This window comes from Bos indicus x Bos taurus, chromosome 8 (genome assembly GCF_003369695.1).
Source record: "Bos indicus x Bos taurus breed Angus x Brahman F1 hybrid chromosome 8, Bos_hybrid_MaternalHap_v2.0, whole genome shotgun sequence".
Classification (NCBI taxonomy): domain Eukaryota; kingdom Metazoa; phylum Chordata; class Mammalia; order Artiodactyla; family Bovidae; genus Bos; species Bos indicus x Bos taurus.
In genome coordinates this window covers 83157996-83181566 of record NC_040083.1, presented here as the reverse complement: position 1 = coordinate 83181566, position 23571 = coordinate 83157996, and the positions used below count along the sequence as shown (strand labels likewise).

Here is a 23571-nt window from a genome sequence, read left to right as displayed (position 1 = left end):
AAGTCCAGAGAAGTAATTAATGGACTTCTATATCCCCCACTTGCTGTTAGAGCTAGAAACCAATTTTAATGTCTCTCTTTTAATAATTGCTAAATGCACTGAAGAACCAGCTAAATAGAATTGGCCTGTTTTTCAGTGTTCTCGTATGGACTGTCTGAAAAGCTCTTTTAGAATGAGTCTCAAACATTTCATCATCAAGCCTCTGATTGAGAACCTTTAACCAGCTCATTTGATGTCATTCAATTTGGTTCATGTCTTTACACAGCTCACCCGTTGACTGCATGTTTCTGTAAGCTTATGTTGTTTCTTTGGTCTGTCTTTTGTTCATTTCCTTTTTAAAAGAAATCATAGCTTCATTTGTTTTCTAAGAAAATTGTCATGTACAAGTGTCTTTTTTATTCTAAGTTGCATCATTGGGAACCATCACTTTCTGCTTATTTTTTGTGCCTAATTATATTTTGGAGGAAGATAAATACTCAGACTCTTTCCTCAGCCCCTGAAGCCATGAGTCTCTTCACAGGCCTTTCAGTTGGGAGTAGCTGCATTTCAGACTTTGGCTTTTTAAGTCTTCTCGTTTGTGAAGTTTGCCATCATCATACCTTTCAATGCTTCTTGTCCTTAGAGTCTCAGATCTCGGTGTCTATTCCATCACCTCTGGGCTTTAATTTTTTGTTACTGCCATTATCTTTAAAAACTGTATCACTGTAGGAGCCCCAGAATGTTGTATCTAAATATTCTTTCCTGCTGGTTACCTCTGTTCTTTTAAATTATTAATCTTCCTTTGAAATTTCAGATGTCTTCCCACTTGGCTTCCCAAACTGACCTGGACCTTTATACTCAGTACTCTCTTGGGGTCTCGGAAAACTAAGTGATTGATTCAGATGAGCTGCTCTGATAGAACCTCATCATCATCTAAGTGAGGGTCACCTCCAGACGGGAATTGGTTTCTCTCTCTTCTTTTGCGTCAGTTGTCCTCTGAAAGTCGCTGTTTAGTTGAAAGTTACAGTGATCTCTTGGGGAAGGAAAGAAGGGAGGTAGGATGAAGATCAACATAGATCAGTTGACCCACATACAGAAAAGGGTCGGCGGCTGTCCCCTTGCAGCTGTGCGGCGGTGTGGAGCAAGGCGGGAGCAGGTGCGGGGTGCCGGCTGCACTCTGCTAAACTGGAAACGGCTTGCAGTGCCCCGGCTTTTTCTGTAACCACATTCTGCCTTTGGAAATAATCAAGTAACGCTTCTTTATCTTTTCGTTCTTTCCCACTTTTCCCACAGCCTGATTCCTCAGAGAGAAAGAAGGAAAAGGAATGCTTTGCAACAAATGCCCTTAATGGCATTATGGTACTCTCATTGCTCGGCTGCTTTTGCCCTCCCTTCTTTTTTTATTGTTGTTTATTGTTTTTTAATTTTTTGCAGAACTGAAACTTTTTCTGCTCTGCCTTTTCTCTCCTGTTTGTCTTTACTTTATGGTTGATATTGTACTGTCTTTTCCAAAGTATCTGTCATTAAAGAATTATACAAGTGTATACTTTTTAGCATGTCAATATTTTTATTATGTTGCCTTCCTTGTCTTTGATAACTACTTATGGGACACTTAAAAGCCTTCATGGTAAAATCCTTTTTTTTTTCCCCTGTAGTCCCTCCATTTCAAGGACTAAAACAGTCTTGCGTTAAGTAAAAACCTGTGACCAGAACTGAAGGAAGACTCTAGGAACAGAAAACTACAACAGGACTTTAGCACAATTTATTTGGGAAAAAAAAAAATTACAAAAGCCTTAGCTGCTTTCCACCTAACAAGTTTATTCAATGAAGAAAATGTCCACTGGAATTTAAATAACTACATGAGCTTGGGTGCAAGTGAATGACTTGAAGAGGGCCCAACTCTCCTATAAAAATGTCTTGAACACAAAAAGCTGTTGTAAATTAGTCTCAGGTGTAAATATCAAAGCCCTCTGTTATCAGGAGAGCTGACTAGTCTGTGTGGTGCACGTATGTCCCTGTGATGGCAATCATTTTAGCTGCTGGCCTTCAGAAGAATTGAAGATCTGATGGAGGTTTTTTACTTATTTATTTGCTGTTCACCCTGTGTCAAAATTTATAAAGCTAAAACAAGCATTACTGAAATGGTACTTTCTGTGATTTGATACTATTTGGTTTAATCATCTTCACTTTAATATTTGTAATACTGTTGTAATGTTAACTCTGTTAAGTACCCAAGCTGCTTGTCTCCCACCAAAGAGTGCTTTATTAACCAGAACCTGTGAAAACCACATTTAAAGACTGTTGCGTGCTGTAATACAAAGTGGTACTTTGGTACCCTAACCCTATCGAGAGAGTGTTAGTAGCAGCTTTAGAAGACTCAGGAAGAGAGGCTAGCTTCAGAGTTGGAAAATTGTTGTAAGTCGTTCTTTTCTGTGTCACTTTGAGTCTGAAGAATGTCAAGGCTGCCCACTATTTGGTTACCCAGTCATGCAAATTAAAATCACACTTCCACGCAGGAAAAACCCCCGCACTGTTGGTGTTTCCCCTGGAAACAGTGATCCCAAATAATGACGACTTTTTTAAAAAGTTATTTTGTCAGGGTCTTTCTCTGTAGCATTGTGAATTTTTGTTGTTGTGTTAATGGCCTCAGGCCTTTTGGTTTCCACTCATGGTTATTTGCATCTAGATTTCCTTATTTGTAAATAAGAAACTCACTGTTGCCTTCGGTTAGGGAATACAACTAATAACTCTTTGCAGAGTGCCTTCTCCCCTCAATCCCACAGAAACACAACAGTCTGTAATGTAAAGCAATCACAAAACAATTTATTTGCTGCTAAAAAGAAATAGGGCCCCAAATAAAAGAATATTTATAATCACCTTGGTTACTTCCATAAGTGAATGATTTAGTTATTGTTAACCAGTGTTTGGCTATCCTAGTTTCGAGAATGAGGAGATATATTGAAAGGCAAAATGCCTTCACATTCTTTACCAGATGAATGCATCAGGTCAGTAGGCAATTCCATTTTTAAAAAGCTGCCTTCTTAATATAGTTACAAAGAATAATGAGTGGTTGGAATAAGCAGATTAAAGTCTGTTTAATGTAAAAAGTAATCAGAAGACTGTGGATCTCTTATGGTATCTACTGTCTTGGAGTAAGTTTGCCTAGTTTTGAGGGGAGATGGAAGATGCCGTTGTTTTGATCAAACAAGCAGCTCCTCCTCATTGGGCACCATGTGGTAGGCTGTGCCAGGTTCTAAACATCAGGACCAGACCTCAGAAAAATGGTGGTGTTCTATCCCTGAAAGTTCATAAATACAAAGACCCACTTAGCTGAGGGAAGACAGCTCTTGATGAAGCTTTGAGTGGGAAAACAAACCTGTTGGCTGTGTTGTTCTGGGAGATACTAAATAGTCAAGCTGTGCCCAGGTATAAAACACTGAATTCTCAGGGCAACCCTTCTTCCCTTTATACCCTTAAAGGCCATTTCCTACATAACTGATCCCAGCAGTTATGAAAAGCAAACTTCCATCTGAACTGTTCTTGCTCATCGGAACAAGTAAATGCTGTCTCCCTCACAGTGGATAAGCCATCTTATGTTTTGGCCAAGAGTGAAAAATTTGGGCTTCAATGTACTTTTTGTTTTACGAATTGCCTTTTTGTGTGGCTGCTCAAGTTTTCCAGCTACAGTTGCTATCACTGTGGTTCTTTCTAAAAATCCTTGTTTTTGACAGGCTCACTGAAAGTAGTCGTAGCAAACTAGTGATTTGTTAAGAAACATTCCTTGGAACACACAACTTGGGATAGTGCTTCAGATGGATGGTATAGCACGTTGTTAAGGGGGATATTGAGAATCTAGGAAGTCTCTGGGTCTGACTGATGGAAAGTTCTTCCTGCTGTGAATAAAAGACTCTTCCTCCTGTCCCCAGCTGAAACTTCAGCACACCCAAGAATCTTCTCAGAATCTCATTTTTAATTTGTTGTATAAGATCTTGGTATGGAATATGAAATAGGGCATGTCAGATATGGAGAGATTTCTTGAACTTGAGAGCCTTAAACAGCTTTGAAAATACACCAAGAGAGCTCCCATTGGGATAAAAATTAGAAGTGAGTATTTTTAGGTGCCCTTGAAGCTTTCTGGGGACTCAAATCATCAACAGTCAGGGACAGCCCAAAAGATCAGTGTCTGCCAAACTGGGCACCTAGGTGTGTGAACAGACTTGCATTTTGTAATCCTAAAGAAAAGCTAGAAATCCCTCTAACCTGTGAATGAAGAGGGGTGGACCCTGAGCAGTGCCTCAATAAAACAAGTAGCCTTACTTGTCAAAATGTAGCTGCATCGAAGTGGCACACTGCTCTTCTGGTCTCCAGAATTTTTCTGTTCTAAACTTGATTCTCTTAGCCTGTCCCCCACCCGCTTGCTTCCCTACCCTCTTCCGCCTCTCACAGGGGTGATTTCTACCTCTTGGGCCCAGACAAGATCTAAAAGAGTTCCCAAGTGTTCTCATGAGGCGATGTGTCTGCCCTTGGAGTGTGAGATGCTTCGGTGAGCTGTTCGGACCATCAGGCGTTCTGGGCCGTGTTATGCAAAGAGCTCCGGGAGCCTTTCCTTTGCTTGACAAATGAGTGTTGCGCTCCTTGGATGTCTGTCAGAAAGTAGCATAGCTGCTTCTCTTCATACATTTTTTAAACTAGTAATTGCATTTTGGAAAGCAAAAGCAACTTTAAAATAGTCTGTTTTAATTCTGCAATAGTTTTCTCCCCTCGAAACTGTTCTGTGAGTCTAGCTGCTGCTCTTTCTTTTCTCCTAAATCTGAGTATTCTCCATGTCCCTACGCGGAAATACTACAGATGTGTTTAATCGACTGGACAGTTCACCTATACTGTGTAGGAAATTACCTCCTTAATTGCCCAGTAGAATTAACTGTCAGCAAATATGTTCATCTGATTATATTACTGCAGTTTTCTATCAATGATTTGCAGACTTTTATCTAACCTGCACTCATGTATAGATTATTAAAAGTTTTAAAATGTAACTGATTAATCAATATTTGATCAATCATTGTCTTGATTTTTTTAAGTAAAATGTATATTTCTAATCATATTTTATAAAGCTGAGAGAACTGGTTGAATGAATGTTTATTTTCCTGAAGGTATTTTTAAGATAAAGCTTCATAATGGCCTGTAAACTTTGCATATCTATGTAGTTTGATACATATTGTCACATTTGTGTGTTGTAACTGTTTTTATACAAAATGTTGAATAATGGAAGTTGTATAATTATAATCGTATCATTAAAAGTATTAACCAAAGAGCCTTTTGAATTTTTTACTCACTTATCATTCTGAATCATGGTAAGCTGTGGTTAAAGTGTAAAGTGGATATAACCCTCTGCAGTATTAGTTTGCTAGGATGTGGTCTGGGCGGCTTAACAGAAATTTACTTTGTTACAGTTCTAGAGGTTAGAAATCCCAGGGTCAGGGTGTTGTTAGCTGGGTGGTTTCTCTTCCTCTCTTCTGATGCCTCTCTCTGTGTCCTCTAATCCCTGGTGCCCCTCTGTCTGTCCCCCATTTCTTATAATATGAATCAGGTTGGATTAGGGTCTATCTTAATGGCCTCATTTTAAATTCATTACCTCTTTAAAGGCACTGTCCCCAGATACAGTTCCATTCTGAGGTATTGGTGGAAGGACTTCAACTTAAGAATTTGGGGGGTATACTGTTTAGTCTGTAATGTCTTCCTCAGGATAAGACAGTAAGTAAGTGAGGGGGCTCCTGATATGGACTCACTCTACAGATACCCACTAACCAGCTCAGGCATGTAAAGGTTTGACCCTTCTAAAAACTGCTAAGGAAAAGACACTTGTAAGTCAGACCCTTGGAGCCTCATGGGTCACACACTGTAGCCCCTTCATTTTACCTGCCAAGGTCCGGCTTAAAGTGCTAAGTAAAGGCAGGACCAGTGCTGGAGCACTTCGTATCCCAGTGTATAACCAGCAACACCATCCACAGCTAATTGCCTGCCTTCCCTCTTGGTCTCTTGCAGGGCAGAATCCTAAAAAACCTAATTGCCCGCATCATCATGCAGAGGTTATGTCTAGGATGTAGGAACCTGTCCTGTTAAGGGGTGCTGTCCAGTTCCCCAAGAACTTAGCTTTGATTTGTTCTAGGATATGAGTTTTCAAAGTACAAAGTCAAGGGACTGGTCTTCTCATCCAAACTCCTGCACACCACTGCCCTCAAAGAGCAGTTTGTAGGCTTTGCCGTGTCTGCCTGCTCCTCCATGGTTTACCCTGAGTTGTGTGCCCTCCTACTGACCCACTGGAGCTCAGGTGGCATTGGCCAAGCAGCTCAAGATATGTGAGCGTGAAGGGGGCAGGCTTGGCAGTCGGGCTCTGAGGCTTGGCCCTGGATGAAACTAGAGGACGTGCCTGCTTCTCTTGGGAGCAGCCGTGTCTTCCAGGGCTGTGCAGTGTGAGCACCCAGCCTCTGAGCCCCTAGCCCTGTAGATTCTTGCTTGCTTTCTCTGTTGTTGACCACTGTCCAGTTTTCATTTACCACATGGACAATTCGCTAAACACCTCTACTTCTGTTCCATAAATAAAACGGGAATAAGAGAATTTTCACCTTAACAATTATAATGAGAATTAAGTGGGATAATACATGGGACGTGCTTCAAATGGCATTTGGCACCTAGCTTTCAATAATTTCCCTGGTGGCTCAGACAGTAAAGTGTCTGCCTGCAATGCGGCAGACCTGGGTTCAATCCCTTGGTTGGGAAGATCCTCTGGAGAAGGAAATGGCAGCCCACTCCAGTATTCTTGCCTGGAAAATTCCATGGACTAAGGAGCCTGGTAGGCTACGGTCCATGGGGTCACTAAGAGTCAGACACGACTGAGCCACTTCACTTTCACTTTCAATAATTTTTATTGTGAGTCAGCTCTTCACATCAGGTGGCCAAAGTCTTGGATCTTCAGCTTCAGCATCAGTCCTTCCAATGAATATTCAGGATTGCTTTCCTTTAGGATTCAATAAATTACTTTTTATACATGTAAGATAATTTTCTTTTAATTAGGTAAAGACCAGTTTTTGATAGCAGATGATCGTCTCTCAGTCTCTGCTATTTTTGGTCCCTGCAGCATAATTCCATACAAGTATAAAAAAAATTTTTTAAGAGGCCAGACAATTTGACTTCTGAAGGGAGAAATTCACGCACTGAACTCTCTTGAGAGTGATCAAGGCAGAGTGCTGAAATAATTTAGTAGAGAAGGCACCCTCATATTGAAATAGCAGGTTGGTACGGAGAGGGCAGTCAGCAATGTGCGTTCTGAAATGAGCTCTACCATTTATTCTGTGGATCCTTTATCTGCCTCCTGGCTCTCACTTTGTTCATCCATAAAACTGGACTAGTAAGTGCATGGTGTTTGGATTAAAAAAGACCAAATTACGTGATTGTGCCTTAGTATGGGGCCTGGTGCCAGTGTGGAGCATAATATCCACCATTGCTCTCTTTTCCTCCACTTTTGGGGCTTAAACGCAGCTGGGGGTACATTGAGAGGCAGTGTAGTGGGAGGAATTCTCCACAAACTTCTCTGTAGAATGCCACGACTTAAGTAACCATTCTCCCCATTGTTGCACATGTAGGTGGTTTCCAGCTTTTTACTGGTTTACCGCTGCATGAATATTCTCATATGTAAATTCTTCTGGGTGGTGCTGCTGATTTCCTTAGGTTAAATTCTTTTAAAAGGCATTTCTAGGTCAAGGACATGCAAAATCTTAAAGCTTTTGATGTACACTGCATCAAAAAGCGGCTTGGTTAATAGGAGTTCAGAGCATGGATTCTGGACCCAGACTGGGTGTAAACCTTTGCTCTGCCGCTTATTAGCTGTGTGATTTGGGCCAGAATGACAATATCTAATACAGTTGTTTGAGGATTTAATATTTGTTAATTACTTAGAACAAGCACCTGGTACATACTAAGAGCCATGTATATTATGTTTAATTAAAAAATTAGAATTGCCTACTGCTTTTCAAAAGAACTGTCACACATACCGTCCTCTGTACTCCCTGTGCACCACATTGGCAGCTGCTGTGACACTGCTGAGCTGGCTAACTGGACGGCACTGACCCCATGGGTCCGTGCCATGGGTTGCAGTCACCATCCCTCCCTGCTATATTTAGTCCAGTCTTTGAGCTGCCCCATTATTGAGATTTGGGGCATTTTGTCTTCTAAGTGGTTAGCATAATATACTCCTTTATTATATATAGTCTCACCATCTTCTCGCTTACTGGAGGAGCATATGGACTCTGGGAAACCCTTTCAGATTCCTCTCAGTACGTCACCCCAACTCCCTCGATGGGGAACCTGGCCCCGTCCATGTGGAACGGAAATCCCTCCGCCCTGCCCCTGAAGCACATCTGGTCTCTGCCTTTTCTCAACTGTGTCTCATTTCTTTGCTAGCAAGTCTGCATGGCTTTGACATGCTTCTGGATGACAGGTGCTCTATCCACACTGAGATGCCCAGGTAAGGAGGCCTCCTGCAGGGCGGGACCCTGGCTACGGCCCCTCTGATTCTTATATCATCGGTTTAAATGAGGAGAGGCTTTGGGTGGGAATAGGAAGAAAGGGGAAGGCAGTAGGGTTGTGCATTTTTTTACTTTGAGAAAGGCAGTGGTTCTCATGGTGGGTTTGCTTCTCCATGTAAAACAAGATGACTTTTCAGGCAGACAATTCTTCCTTGTGTAGAACTCCAGAGAATGCAGCCAGTCTGGCATTCCTTGCAAACCTCCCCCACCTGCCCCTCCTACTAAATGCCAGTAGTGTTCCCACCCATTGGGTAAGCCAACCACCCCCCCCCCCCCGCCCCTCCCAATACGCATTTTCAGCCACTTTCAGGAGGCTGTGCCGCCCCCAGTTGGGAACTGCTGATTAGGTTCAAACACAGCTCCACTGGGTGATGTCACGGAAACAGCAGTAGACTGTGAAGTGAATATTGTGCTCTCACCTTGTTTTACTCTGGTCCAAGCCCCAGCTGGCAGAGGAAGGGCACGAAGGAAAGCTTTCATTAATATAGGAGGCAGCGGGGGCTAACCCTGAGAACAAGGTTCATTTTCATGAAAGTGGGGGACTCAGACTTCAGGCCGGCCTTCCTGCCTGGCCCTGGCTTATCAGTGTAGCAGCCACAGGGAGGTTGCCCATCCTGTGTTCTCTGTCCCTAAGCGCAAGGGGTCTGTTGTGACAGAGCTGGAGAGGATCCCCAAGGATCCTAGAGTACACTGGAGTACCCTAGGCAGACCAGTGATTGGCATATCCTCAAGTAGCAGTTGAGTATTCATTCAGCTTTGGCAGACAGGAGTGGGGACCGGGACATGATGACTGGTGGCCACCCTAGCTCACTCCTGCCTTTTAGAGTGTTTCAGTCTGGCCAACCCCGTATTTGTCCACTTTTAAACAGCATGAAACTTGGGGTCTTTTCTCCAGCCAGCAAATTAAACCAGTCCCTGTAGTATCCAGTAACCCCCTAAGACAGGTTCTGGTGTTATAAATACAACTCGTCTGTCTCCCCCGCTTTTCTAGTGATGGTTGGATGTCCCGGGCTGTGACCTTCCTAGACCGACTTTTAATCTGGCTCGGGATCCGCAGGGACTAGATCTCCAGAGGTCTCCCCTGGACAGCACAGCGCTTACCATTGGAAATTTTCTCAAGATGCAATTTAAACCTGTTTCCTCAGGTCCATGCCTCAGCCTCGTAGCATAGGAGTTTCTGCCTCATTCTTCCCCTGGGTATTGAGATCTTAGCCCAAAGCCAGAGCTAGGACTTCTGTAGGCTACCTGCTCCTGGGTTGGGAGCAGGTCCAAGCTGGCACCCCGTCTGTGGTAGTGGTACAATTCCAAATGGATAGCATTCTTTGAGCTTTCTTACATTAGACTCCTTGTGACTATCTGATGGGAGCGGATTCCTCTGTCTCCCTCAAACACAAGATTTTGAAGACTTTGTAGACAAGCCCTCCATAGCATCACTGGCTGAGCATCATCCAACCCCAGGGGTGCCAGTCACACAGGTGCACTGGAGGGTGCCCCCAGACGTGTGCCCTGAAGAAGCCTGTTCTCCAGTCATTCCGAGCCCTGTTCTGGGCCTTGGGGATCCTCGGTGAAAATCCCTGAAGGAGGTCTTTCCAACCTAGTCACAGGACCCTGGGTCTCCACTTTCTTTGCTGGGCCACCTGGCCTCTGCATTTCTCCAGCTTCCTTTCTCCCAAGCATGCTACCCCTCTCACTGAATGTTTCTTTGGCTCCCCCGCTCACTTACACTCTCACTTTCCCTTCTCACCAGAACACTCTCCTTCTGATCATTTTGCACTGCCAAGAATGTAGGACTTACCTCAGGCATATTGTTTTCCTCTCTGTTGCTCTGATGCTGCTCTCCTATCTGAGGGGGTGGGTGAAGTGCAGACCAGAGCCACCCACACATCTATGCAGGTCGTTCATCAAGGTGAGTGAGGTCCCCTGGGGCTGGGTTGTGTACACCCCGACTGGAGGTATCCTTGGTGCCTCTGGCAGGGTGGCTATTCTGGAGAAAATACTCTTCCTCTTTTTTAAGAACTCTCAGAAACCCCTGAGGGACTTATGTGTAAGTTCAGTTCAGTCGCTCAGTCATGTCTGACTCTTTGTGACCCCATGGACAGCAGCACACCAGGCCTCCCTGTCCTTCACCATCTCTGGGAGCCCGCTCAAACTCGTGTCCATCAAGTCGGTGATGCCATCCAACCATCTCATCCTCTGTCATCCCCTTCTCCTTTTGCCTTCTATCTTTCCCACCTTCAGGGTCTTTTCCAATGAGTTAGTTCTTCATATCAGGTGGCCAAAGTACTGGAACTTCAGATTCAGCACCAGTTCCTCCAATGAATATTCAAGACTGATTTCCTTTAGGATGGACTGGTTTGATCTCCTTGCTGTCCAAGGGATTCTCAAGAGTCTTCTCCAACACCATAGTTCAAAAGCATCAATTCTTTGACACTCAGCCTTCTTTATGGTCCAACTCTCATATGCATACATAACTTCTGGAAAAAACCATAGCTTTGACCATACGGAGCTTTGTCGGCAAAGTAATGTCTCTGCTTTTTAATATGCTAAGTTTGTCATAGCTTTTCTTCCAAGGAGTCTTTTATTTTTGTGGCTGCAGTCACCATCTGCAGTGACTTTGGAGCCCAGGAAAATAAAGTCTGTCACTGTGTCCATTGTTTCCCCATCTATTTGCCATGAAGTGATGGGACCAGATGCCATGATCTTAGTTTTTTGAATGTTGAGTTTTAAGCTAGCTTTCTCACTCTCCTCTTTCACTTTCATCAAGAGGCTCTTTAGTTCCTCTTCACTTCCTGCCATAAGTGGGGTGTCATCTGCATATCTGAGGTTACTGATATTTCTCCCTGCAATCTTGATTCCAGCCCAGCATTTCTCATGATGTAGTCTGCATGGTAAGTTAAATAAGCAAGGTGACAATATACAGCCTTGAGGTACTCCTTTCCCAGTTTGAAACCAGTCCATTGTTCCATGTCCGGTTCTAACTATTGCTTCTTAACCTGCATACAGTTTTCTCAGGAGGCAGGTCAGGTGGTCTGGTATTCCCATCTCTTTCAGAATTTTCCACAGTTTGTTGTGATCCATACAGTCAAAGGGTTTAGCATATTCAATGAAGCAGATGTTTTTCTGGAATTCTCTTGCTTTTCCTATGATCCAGTGGATATTGGCAGTTTGATCTCTGGTTCCCCTGCCTTCTCTAAATCCAGCTTTCATGTACTGTTGAAGCCTGGCTTGGAGAATTTTGAGCATTACTTTGCTAGCATGTGAGATGACTGCAAATATGCAGTAGTTCCCTGGTGTATCAGATGGTAAAGCGTCTGCCTACAATGTGGGAGACACAGGTTTAATCCCTGGGTTGGGAAGATCCCCTGGAGAAGGAAATAGCACCCCACTCCAGTACTCTTGCCTGGAAAATCCCATGGACGGAGGAGCCTGGTAGGCTACAGTCCATGGGGTCGCAAAGAGTTGGACACAACTGAGCGACTTCACTTTCACTTCCACTTTGAACATTCTTTGGCCTTGCCTTTCTTTGGGATTGGAATGAAAGCTGACCTTTTCCTATGTGTAAGTTGATGCCACTCTATTCTCATGACAGGTGTTCCCCAACGATGCTCCCAAATCAGCCTTCTGAAATGGGGCCACATTTTTGCAAAGAAACAAGGCAGTTGGTGCTTTCCCCACACTATGGGGCCAGTTTCACCCGTGGTGAAGCTGTGATAGTTTAGAGAGCGTTTGTGGTTTGGTTGGGGAAAGTCCTACTGTCTTGGGTCCTGGGAAACCTAAGGCCAAGGAAAAGGCTCTCCCAGAGCAACAGGAGATGGGCAGAGGTGGCCTGGGCAGAGGCTCCTGGAGAGCTTCGGACTTTAGGCTTCATGAGGCCCCTGGGAGAGCCAAGCTTCTGCCCGTCTCCACCAGCACCTTGCCAGCAGCCTTGAACCTAGTCTCGTGCCCTCCCAAGACTTGCCATCACCACCTGTGCAGGAGACCTATTAAAGCTTTCTACATGTGTACTAAGTCACTTCAGTCATGTCCAACCCTTTGCGACCCTATGGACTATAGCCCACCAGACTCTTCTGTCCATGGGATTCTCCAAGCAAGAATACTGGAGTGGGTTGCCATGCCCTCCTCCAGGGGATCTTCCTGACTCAGGGATCGAACCCACATCTCTTACATCTCCTGCACTGGCGGACAGGTTCTTTACCCCTAGCACCACCTCGGAAGCCCCAAAGCTTTCTAAGAGTTCTTCAGATGTTTTTAGGAGAATGTGTCACAGTGTGGCATTGCCATGGGCACCACCTCACCCCAGGGAGTAGCTAAACACAGAGCACACCCCGTGTGGTCCTTTGGCTCCCACAGAGGCACACATATCTTCTGGCCTTTCCTGACCCTCTCTCTGCAGCTTTGCCCAAAGGACTAGTAACATTAACTAGAAATTTCAGGGGTGTGTAGAAAGAACACAGCTTGGGGACCGAATCTTCTTTCTCCTTCATCTTTTCATCCCATTCCGCCCAAATACTAGTTAGGGAGCATGGAAGATGGATGTCTCTTCCTGTTCCCTGACAAGTGATGAAACAATTATAAGACAGCACACAGCAGTTACTCAAGAAATGCTCATTTCCTCAAGTTACCCAGGTTCTGCAATAAAGGTAGAGGAGGACCCTTCAGACTTAAAGGACGTTCAGGTAAAGGGCAGAGCCTAATCGCTAAGGTTTGCCTCCTTGGGCAGTGCTTCCTCTAAGTGAGGATAGTACTCCTTTCAGGAGGGCAGGCTGTGATTGGCAGGGTCACATGGACAGCCTCCTGGGGAAACAGGTTCCTTGACTTAGGTGGTGGTTACAATAAAGTTTTGCACTTTTGTGTTGTATTTAACAATAAAGATTTCTTTTCAATAACTTGCTTTCTTCCTTTCTCACTCGCTTTACTACACAAATACTAAGAGCCTCCACCTCTGGGACATGCCGTGGGCAGTGTCGCTGGCTGCCTGAGCACCTCACTTCAGGCCAGAGTCGGGAGGATGTGGAGGTGAGGCGGCAGGCCCTGGAGGGTGTTCACAGAATGTGATCCCCACAGCCCTGTCTCCTCCGGGTGCTGAGGATAACAGCAGCAGAGTGAAAGGAAACTGGGCACATTTTTTCCTCGAAGTGAACCTCTGCTTGTCCTGCTACACTCATGCTCTGGTCTCCCCGCCCTCTGTTGGCAGCGTCTCTCTCTCCTGGATAAGTTAGTAGGTGGCAGTCCTGTTTTCCCTTCAAGGGCTGACCTTTCCCAGCATCTGAGACCTGGATCCTGCTCTTCCCTAGAATTTGCCAACACCACACATGGTGTGGTTTCAAAGGAGAAGCAATGCCGTCATCCATGAAACACCTATGCCCTGGGCTGGCATGGAGGAGCCAGGGAATAGGGGAGGACAGGGCCTCCACTAGAACCCAGCACTAGAAAACGAGGTGCCTGCTATGGCTTCTGTGAGGGGCCAGCCTTGCGTGAGATGAAAATGTCAACTGTTCATCAGTAACACTGGGCTAAAGATATATTTTTCAAAGTAGCCTGGCTAGATGTTCAGACCATCCAGCACCAGGTTCCCAGCCAGCAGCAGCTTCTGCAGTGACTCCGCTTCTTCCTAGATGGTCAGGTTTTCATCTGGTCAAAGCAGGGGCCAAACCCTCATCCAGCTCACACCTTTTTATTGATGAGGCTCTCCTCGCTGCAGGTCCTGGGACCAGCTCATCTCTAACTCCTGCTCTGGCAGCCTGAGCCCCAGCAGTGAGCTCCTGGGTCAGGCGGCTTGGGGCTGGCACACCTGCCTTGGGAATTCAAATATGCTTGACCTCACTTTCTAAAAGGGTTTGTTAGACTCACAAGTTTTCTTAGCTGGGGTTAATTTGCTTAGTATTAAAGTTATCAGCTAGAAACGGGTCCCACCTCATGACAACATATCTATACCAAATCACCTCAAAGGAGTTGTGCAGGGGAAGTCCTGTGGAAGGCCTTGCCTTGTGTACAGGTCCAAACTCAATCCTGCCTCCTGAGTTTCCCTACATCACATTATGGATTCCTCCTGCCCTGTGCTCCTGCCCTGTCTTCTCTGGGGCTGGACTGTGGACAATCCTGTGACAAAAGCCTGACATTCATCTGACCCACCAAATTGGTAAGAGGTAGTCCTGGTGAGCAAATGAAGACCTCTGCAGGCCCAGAACCCATCCCCTATCCCCTCACCAGACTTTCTGACCATGAGATCTGAGACTGCTCCGTGGTACAGGAATTCTCAGTCTCTCTGGGAAGGATGCAGTGTTTGCATATACAACATGAAATCTAGCACAATGGGCTTTGCAAGTGTTATTCATGACACTAAAGGGAATAAGGGAATTTTGAAAGGGATCTCTGTTTTGCCAATCTTCAAAGCCAAGGCAAGGCAGAATGACTTAATGTGACAGCTCAAGCCTGCTGAGTAGTGACACACTGCACCAGCTCACGGCCAAACATGACATTTACTCTCACAAGACTTCTAACTCAGATTAGGTACTGACGTTCACCATCTTTTTCTGGGGAGGGAGAAGAAAATGATGACCTTAATACTCAGATTAATAACAAGAATCCAAAAGTAGGCTGTCAACCACAGTGGCTTAATGTGACTAAGGGTTTAGCTCTGATTATTCAACAAAATGTGAAATGACTCCACTGTGGTCTTTCCCCATGTTCTTCCTGCTTGACCTGGGTGTCACTAAAAGGATTCAACTCTCTATACACAAAGTTAGGAGGGAATACCAACCTTTATTTACACTTGGGTTCAAGTTCAGAACTGCCATCTTGGACAGTATAGCAAGGCAAAAAAAAGCACAAATCCTGAGACCAAGGTTCAGATTCCAACATAAACATATCAACTGTGTAACAAGTTTGTGACTGTTACCCAGTTTCTTCAGTAAAATGGGAAGAGTGTCGCCCCAGCTTCCGGGGCTGTTAACAGCTGCCTCCACCCCAGCCACCATCGCGGCACGACCCACAGGCAGCCAGCTGAACCGCCATGGGCCTCCCAGTCTCAGCCCTGCTGATGAGTGGGGTTTTCTTGAACCTCCAAGGAAACCCCTAACCCTAACATGCTCCAAAGGCAAGAAAGAGGAACTCGAACTGGTGCAGGGCCGAGAAAGAAAAACTGCTTATGGGTGTTCAGTATTATTTACAAGTCTTGCCCAGGACAGGGACAGACAGCCTTTGAACACAGGTGTTGAATTCTGACACTAGCTTTGAGGGAGACAATCTGCAACCCTCTTTTCCCTGGACCCCTTTTCATTTGATTGGTGGGTTAAATAACATGATTTTAAAGATCATATACTTAATACACATCCTAAAAACCACCCAAACACTAAATATGCACATTTATACTAAGCATGTGTGTATGTGTGTGTTACATACACACAGAAACCACGAGGTAGTTTAAATCACCATGAAAAACCCCAATACTTGCCCCAATTCTCTGCCACAGAGTGGCAACCTTTGAGTGCACAATAGCTATTTAAAATTATTGGTTAAATAAAAAACCAAAAAAATTCCAGGAGAATATAACATTTACAAGTAAATGGTAAATATAACTATTTTAATTTCTTGGTCTCTGAAAACTAGGCTGTGACTGCTTTAAATTAATAGCAGAGTTATATGTATTTCCTCTAATACTGAAGGACACAGCCTTCCGGTATCTATACAACTTACTAAGTAGTCTCAATAGATTCTATTTTACAACTTGCTTTACTCTCCATGCTTTTGTGGAGGATTCAATACAATTTCTATGTACAAGTTTTAAACATTATTTCTGAACTACATTTGGAATTCATTAAATAAAAAAATAATCACCATTATCTACCTTCCTGGGAAAGTGCCAGACTAACCCCCAGCCAGAACTGCTGCTCTTTAGGTGTCTGGAGAAATCCCTGTTCCCACAAACCACCCAGACCAAAAAGAGTGCAATGAGCTCAAACTATACGGGAAAAAGCAACATCTATTGTTCTTAGAGTTGGACTCTCTTCCCCACAGCAAGGAAAGTCTCTTCATAGGTATGCCAGTGCTGTTTAAGTTGCCAGGGAAATTGGGCTGTCTCAAGCCAGAGCAGGGAAGTCTTCAGGGTCATCTGGGTTTGGAGCAACATCTTGTATCTGAAAAAGAGAAGTTTTGAAACCAACTGTCAGTTCACCCATTCCCACCTGGGTGCAGAAGTGTGTGAAACACAGTACCTACTCTCTCAGGGAGGAGCTAACCGAGTAGGGGTAAGCGGCCCCACACTGAGGGAGGGAGGCCCAGTGGGAAGAGAGGAGTGGCAGGGGCTCTCTATGCGAGGCCCTGCTCTGAGCTGCAGCCAAGTTCTGCACAGACCCTGCAGAGGGGGGCCCAGAAGCATGCTTCTCCCTCCTCTGACCCGCTCTGTCCCCACTGCAGAATGGCTGGCAGTGCCTGCCACCCTGCCTCGCCCACGCCCTGCCCCAGCCCTCACTCCCACAAATCCTTACTGTGAGCCTTTATTTGCACCTTGCGTGCATGTGTGCTAAGTCACTTCAGTTGTATCTGACTCTTTGCACCCCTACGGACTATAGCCCAACAGACTCCTTTGTCCATGGGATTCTCCAGGCAAGAATACTAGAGTGGATTGTCATGCCTTCCTCCAGGGAATGTTCCCGACTCAGGGAACGAACCCGTGTCTCACGTATCCTGCATTGGCAGGTGGGTTCTTTACCATTAGCACCACCTGGACCCTTTATCTAGCCCCTCCCCTTCATCCAATAAACATGACAGAACGTTTGCTACATGGAGATACAAGGATGATTAAAGACAGTCCTACCCTCAGGAGCTCATAGAGCTCCTGCAGGAGGAGCATACTGGTCACATCAGTAACAGGTGGCCTGGGAACAGAGGCCCACCGTCAGGGCGTCCAGTGCAACTTGGTGGCCATGCACACATTACAGTTAAGTGATGTCTTCTAAAAGAGAAACTTCTGGAGATAACCACAACAAATGAGCAAAAAGAACAGGATTCTGACACAATGCAGCTGTGAAGGGGGTGGGGCCTGAGGGTGGTGCAGAGCTGGAAGAGCCCCGGTGGGTGGCAGGGCCCCTTGCACAGATAGCCACACTGCACCACAGTGGCAGAGCTGCTATTGGAAAGGGGCAGGCGTGTATTTTCTATTTCCAGAATTGATCCTTTTTCCAAGCTGGCCTCAGATTTACCCAGAAAAAACACTTGTTTTCGTTCTTGCTGAAGTATAACAAGTTAGACTCCTCCCAGGGGTTGCTCCCTGGAATAAGAGAATCGGCAGCAAAAGGAACATTTCCAGGATCAGCCACAAAGAAGGGGCTGCTCCATTTTCACAGGGACAGCACTGGTGCCTCTGCTGGCCGCCAAACCTTATGCCCGATTCCCACTAACCAGGTCTTGGTATATTTATTCATAAAACACTGATGAAGCGTCTAGTACAGCTCATATTACACTAGGCATTGGGGAAACCAGTCTGTCTTCTGGAGACAGCAGACGCTGGCCAACAACTGTGCCGGTGATAGTACAATTAAACGTGCAGATGGTGCTTCAAAGAAAGGAAGGACTCTGACCTGGCCTGGAAGCCTCCTCTGATGAAGGGAGATTAGAGGATCTATCCTAGGTAAACAGGCAAAGGGGTGGGAGGAAGGCCAGCAGGCAGAAAGGCCCCATGGAGCAAGGAACAAGGTTGTGTGTCCCAGAAGTAGGGCAGCATTGGCTGAAGAGTGGCAAAGAATGGTTTGACGTGAAAAGGTTGCCTTGAAGCTGTTGGAAGGATTCTGTCTACTCTGAAAGCATCAGGGCACAGCGTTGCTTACACGTAGTAAGCAACTGTCAGCTGATCTGATTCAATACCAAGCCTGGGGACCTCACCTGATGCACATGTGTGAATTCTCCAGCTGAGTGTACACTCATAGCAGACAGACTTCCCTGGAGACCCTGGAGGCCAGGGCTACACAATGGTCTGTATCCAACTGATGCCCATCATGCTGATGACCATTCCAAACACTCTAACATGAGACCCACACTAGACAGAGGAGAAAGAACTCCTCTATCTAGATCAGGAAGAACTTGATGATCCTCCAAAATTAAACTATGTAGGCCCAGGGCATCTTCATCCTCTCACTTCAGAAAACCACCCAGGATTTAGAATATACACACTTACCACCACTTCTGCTCTGGATCCATAGTTTTCTGCCCTTCTGATCCTTCCCCGGCCTCCCCGTGTGCCACCTCTGGCTCCACGCCCAGGACGAGGGAGGTTACCAAAATTAATCTCCAGCTGGGATGTGATGTCATTGGCTGCTTTCCGGAAAACATGGGCATCATCTTCATAGTCATCCTTTACCATCTGAAACACAGTTACAGCATCAAACACAGAACATACACACGGCCGTCTCCATGGACACTCACTGGGCTGAGCAGGGGAAGATGATGTGGCTGCTCTGCTTCCAGCTGCGTGGGTTTTGCACATTTTGCAGCCACACGTTCTCACACTGACAGGCCTTCTTTTTTAATTTAATTGGAGTAGCTGATTTACAGTGCTGGATTAGTTTCTGCTGTAACAACAAAGTCAGTCAGCTATTGCTGCTGTTCAGTCACTAACTCGTGTCTGATTCCAACCCAATGAACTGTAGCCTACCAGGCTCCTCCGTCCATGGAATTCTCCAGGCAAGAATACTGTAGTGGGTTGCCATGTCCTTCTCCAGGGGATCTTCCTGACCCAGGGATCAAACCTGTGTCTCCTGCACTGCAGGTGGATTCTTTACTGCTGAGCCACCAGGAAAACCCAAGTTGGCTATATAAATGCATAAATCCACTCTTTTAAGATTCTATCACCATACAGATCATCACAGAGTATTGAATAGAGTTCCCTAAACTCTATGCTGCTACTGCTGTTGCTGCTGTCGCTTCAGTCGTGTCGGACTCTGTGCAACCCCATAGACGGCAGCCTACCAGGCTCCCCCATCCCTGGGATTCTCCAGGCAAGAACACTGGAGTGGGTTGCCATTTCCTTCTCCAATGCATGAAAGTGAAAAGTGAAAGTGAAGTTGCTCAGTTGTGCCCGACTCTTAGCGACCTCATGGACTGCAGCCTACCAGGCTCCTCTGTCCACGGGATTTTCCAGGCAAGAGTACTGGAGTGGGGTGCCATTGCCTTCTCCACCTAAACTATATAGTAGGTTCTTAATAGTTATGTACTTTATACATAGCAGTCTCATAGTCTTAATTCAAGCATTTTTGAACTTACTTCAAGTCAGACCAAATATCTATCAGTTTAGTAGGTTAAGATGTAAGATTTAACATGACTAACAGAAATCCTATAAATGTTGCATATCTAAGTGTATTTTGCTGAGATTGAAAAGTTTTAGTTCCTGCCTTTTGTTCACCAATGCTACTTTGATAAATAAGGAAAATTCACCTTCCTAGAAAAGAACTTGATGGAGAAACTGCTCTCAACATGGGTGCTGACTGTACAAATACCATATGTTAAAAATTGGATGATTTACAGTAAATAATTTCGACTCAAAATATATGGAAAGAGTAACACAGCAGTATGATTATCTAAGGGTTGGTACCAAGGCTGAATAAAGAACTCAGGCTGCTTTTTAAAAACCACCTTAGTTAAAATTCTTTGAGAATATACATTTTATTGTATGGGGCTTCCCTTGTAGTAGCTCAGTTGGTAAAGAACCTGCCTGCAATTCAGGAGACCTGGGTTCAATTTCTAGGTTGGGAAAATACCCTGCAGAAGGAAATGGCAACCCACTCCAGTATTCTTGCAGGGAGAATCTCATGGACAGGGGAACCTAGCAGGTTCCCCCATCCATGGGGTCACAAGAGTCAGACATGAATCAAGAGGTCAAATTAGTTCTGTCTCTTGTTAAAACTGTATCAATAAACCTTCAAATTTGATTTGGTTTCAATTCCTAACAATGAATGAAACAAAAGCTCTCACTTGGAAGTAACATATAAACCTACAAAGAAATATAAACCCGCAGAAAATAGGCCAATGATTGTGGATGAGAATCTCCAAAGTGTTATGTGGTTAAACATCCATTTGCTTGTCCAGCAAATGGAATCAAATTTCCCAGAGCACGTGTTTCCCTTTTGGCCATATGTTTATTCCAGGCTTCATGTTTAACATTTGTGTCCTTAGGCAGATGTACTCTTGAAGCTAAAAAGATGAAGGAAAGAACAATTCAGGAACACTTGCACTCTGGTAACAAGACAAACACAAAAAAATGTAAGTGGCAAAATAATAAACTACTTCCTGATTTAGAAAACAGCTGGCTGTCAAGGCACCTCAGCAGAGACATAGCAGACTTCCCAGTAAGAAGGCACAGCTTGCGATGGAAGTTGAGTAAGCAAATTGTCAGGCCAAAGTGCTTTAAGGGCCTGCTCTATTCATAGGCTACTGTTAGGTCTTAACTTTGGCAAGAACAGAGCTCCAAGGAAACAAGAGGTATTATTCTAGTGCTTTTGTTCTCTTCAGGGTATCCAGAACAAAGTAGTGACACCAAGATTTGGCTTCTGTCTCTTTAAGAACAACTCCTGGCTGAAATCATCAATGCTGTAAGGTTAATAAGTACCAAAGATGTGTGCCTTACTGAGACCAAGCTCAATGACTCAGCTAACCCAGTTGCTTCAAAGATTCCAGGAGACCTCTCTCAGAAGCCAGGGAAGATGAATCTGGTGTGGATTAAGAAGAACAGTTTCTATTTTTACTTAACATGTCAGCTGCACATTTCAAATCCTGACAGCACAATTGTTTTAGGCAAAGCTTTATTTACAAAAGAAGAAAGTGGATAGGGAAAAAAAAAACCCAACCCAACTTGCTGATAGACTTGTAAAAAGACCTCATAGAGCTTTCTGAGAGAATAAGGCTCTGGCCTCGTATGTGTACAAAAAGCCTTTTCTAGAGGAACAGCTCAAAACACAGACTCCTGGAGTTCGGACTGACGGCAAGAGGAGGTAGGAAGGAATCCAGTATCATAAATGATCCCCTAGAGAAACTATTCATAAAAAGAATATAACTAACCAAAATGTAAATAGGAACACAGACAAAACTACATAGTATAAAACTCCTGATTTTCAAATGGAAAATCAATGAATAACATCAAGCAGAGAGGAAGAGTGTTCACCACCACCACTGACACAGAGACTGGTATCAAGATAAATAGCTGTGACTGAATGATACTAACTCTAAATTTTAAAATTACAATGCTTCAGTGTACCCTCCTTTAAGTTTAGGAATTCGAATAGAATGTGATTAAATAACTCTCTGACCATCCTTATCAATATATGCTGGAAAATATTTTCAAAGCTGAAGCCGCCAACAAATAGGTGAACACAAAGCATGTAAAATCAGATCTTAAGAATGTGTTAGCAATCCCAAGTGGATAGCTGGCCATGCTAACAGTGCCTGTCATGGGGGAGGGGCTTCAGGGGTCCTCTGGTGAATTTCTGCAGAGGGAGCAAAGCTACTGCAATATCACCAGAAAGGATTCACCCAACTCCGACTGGTTTAAAGTGATCAACTAGTTTCAGTTAAACACTCTTATTAAGAATTAGAACTGTGAAAAATAACATTGAATCACTTTTTTGCACACCTGAAACTATAAAAATATTGTAAATCAACTCTACTTGAATTAAAAAAAGAATCATAACTGAAGGTAATCTAATCACGAAAATGCCTAGTTGTTATCCTATGAAATGGCATCATTCAGGGAAACATTCTGGATCTCTCTTTGGACACAAAATTGAAATGTAACTAAAACACAACAGTGTAAGCATAGTCTTCACACAGTTCTGAAGTGAGCAGAAAATGTGCTCACTATAACTGCTTTGGATCAAGTATTAATGGGTCGATTTTTTTCAGTTAATAAAAATATAGTAAAATTAGGCATGCATGGTGACTCTTAGGTTGAAACAGACACGTCTGATTACTATAAGGTTGAAACTAGAATGTCAACTACTAATGTTCCATTTCATTTTCAATAAGGTAACAGTGAAGATTACCTCTAGATATAAAACATCATGCTTACATCATCTCTATATTTAGACTTGTGTATCACCACTGCTTTGGAAGGGACAGTAGACTCAGGTTTCCGGATGTTAAATTCAGGCTTTGGTCTGGTCTGTTCTTGAAGATTTTTCCACTCATCTAGGGTCATCTCTTGAACTTGAGTTTCTTCTTCTACCTCCAATTCAGGAACTCTATAAAGAAGTATAATCATAAAGAATAATTTTTGATGGGTCTGAAATGTCTATTTTATGAAAGAGGAAGTCACACCCATTAGTTTAATGTACTTTCACAGAACTCCATCTCAGATTTAAATAAGGTAAGAAAATCTTTGAACCATAGCTTCCTTATTTTCATAATTTTATGCCATCACTCCCAACTGAAGATACTCCCTGTCTGTGTTCAAAGCAGTCTTTGAAAAATGGGAATATAACCATTCCAGTGACATTAATATTACACTCACTACCAAGCATTCCCTTCCCATATGGCATTACATACAAAATGAGATAATTGTAGAAACAAATGGGAGAAGCTATTGAGACAAAACATATATAGAGAACCATGAACAGAGGTTATAAACAGTGAGTCACAAATGCATTCTTTTGTAAATATCCTCCTTAAATTCATGAATTCTTAAAAAAGACAGACATATAGAACAATGAAACAAAATTTAACATCTAGAAATAAGCCCTCATATTTATGAGCAATTAATTTTTTTGACCAGGGTGCCAAAGACCATTATTTTACATGTGGATATTAAATTTTCCCAGCAACCGTTGTTGAAAAGTTCTTTCTCCTTTGAATTAAGTTGAACTTCTACCCCATACCATAAGTATAGGAGCTAAAAGTATAAAACTCTTCGAAGAAAATATAGGCATAAACCTTGGATTAGGCAATGGCTTCTTAAATACAACACTGAAAGCAGAAGCATCAAAAGAAAAAGTAGATAAACTGGACATCACCAAAACTCAAAACTTTC

At 44.0% G+C, this 23571-nt stretch overlaps 2 protein-coding genes across 21 annotated transcripts in view; one reads left to right on the top strand and one right to left on the bottom strand.

Moving 5' to 3' along the window:
• Positions 1–10671, top strand: part of CDC14B (cell division cycle 14B) — a 128299-nt gene extending 117628 nt beyond the window's left edge. For 8 of the 19 annotated variants that reach the window (XM_027550266.1, XM_027550271.1, XM_027550272.1 and 5 more), the window contains one exon: positions 1635–5290. In XM_027550266.1, the coding sequence (XP_027406067.1) occupies positions 1635–1671 (37 nt within the window). In that variant the 3' untranslated portion in view covers positions 1672–5290. Of the gene's footprint in view, positions 1–1272; positions 5291–8436; positions 8501–9552 lie in introns of those variants that run through there. The other 11 variants (XM_027550260.1, XM_027550257.1, XM_027550274.1 and 8 more) reach the window with 6 other exon arrangements.
• A 4632-nt stretch (positions 10672–15303) lies between these two features.
• The window catches only part of HABP4 (hyaluronan binding protein 4), a 36235-nt gene continuing 27967 nt past the window's right edge, over positions 15304–23571 (bottom strand). For both annotated transcript variants that reach the window (XM_027550255.1, XM_027550256.1), the window contains 3 exons: positions 22615–22786; positions 18733–18918; positions 15304–16696 (listed from right to left, as the gene is read on the bottom strand). In XM_027550255.1, coding sequence (XP_027406056.1) covers positions 16640–16696; positions 18733–18918; positions 22615–22786 — 415 coding nt within the window. In that variant the 3' untranslated portion in view covers positions 15304–16639. The remainder of the gene's footprint in view (positions 16697–18732; positions 18919–22614; positions 22787–23571) is intronic.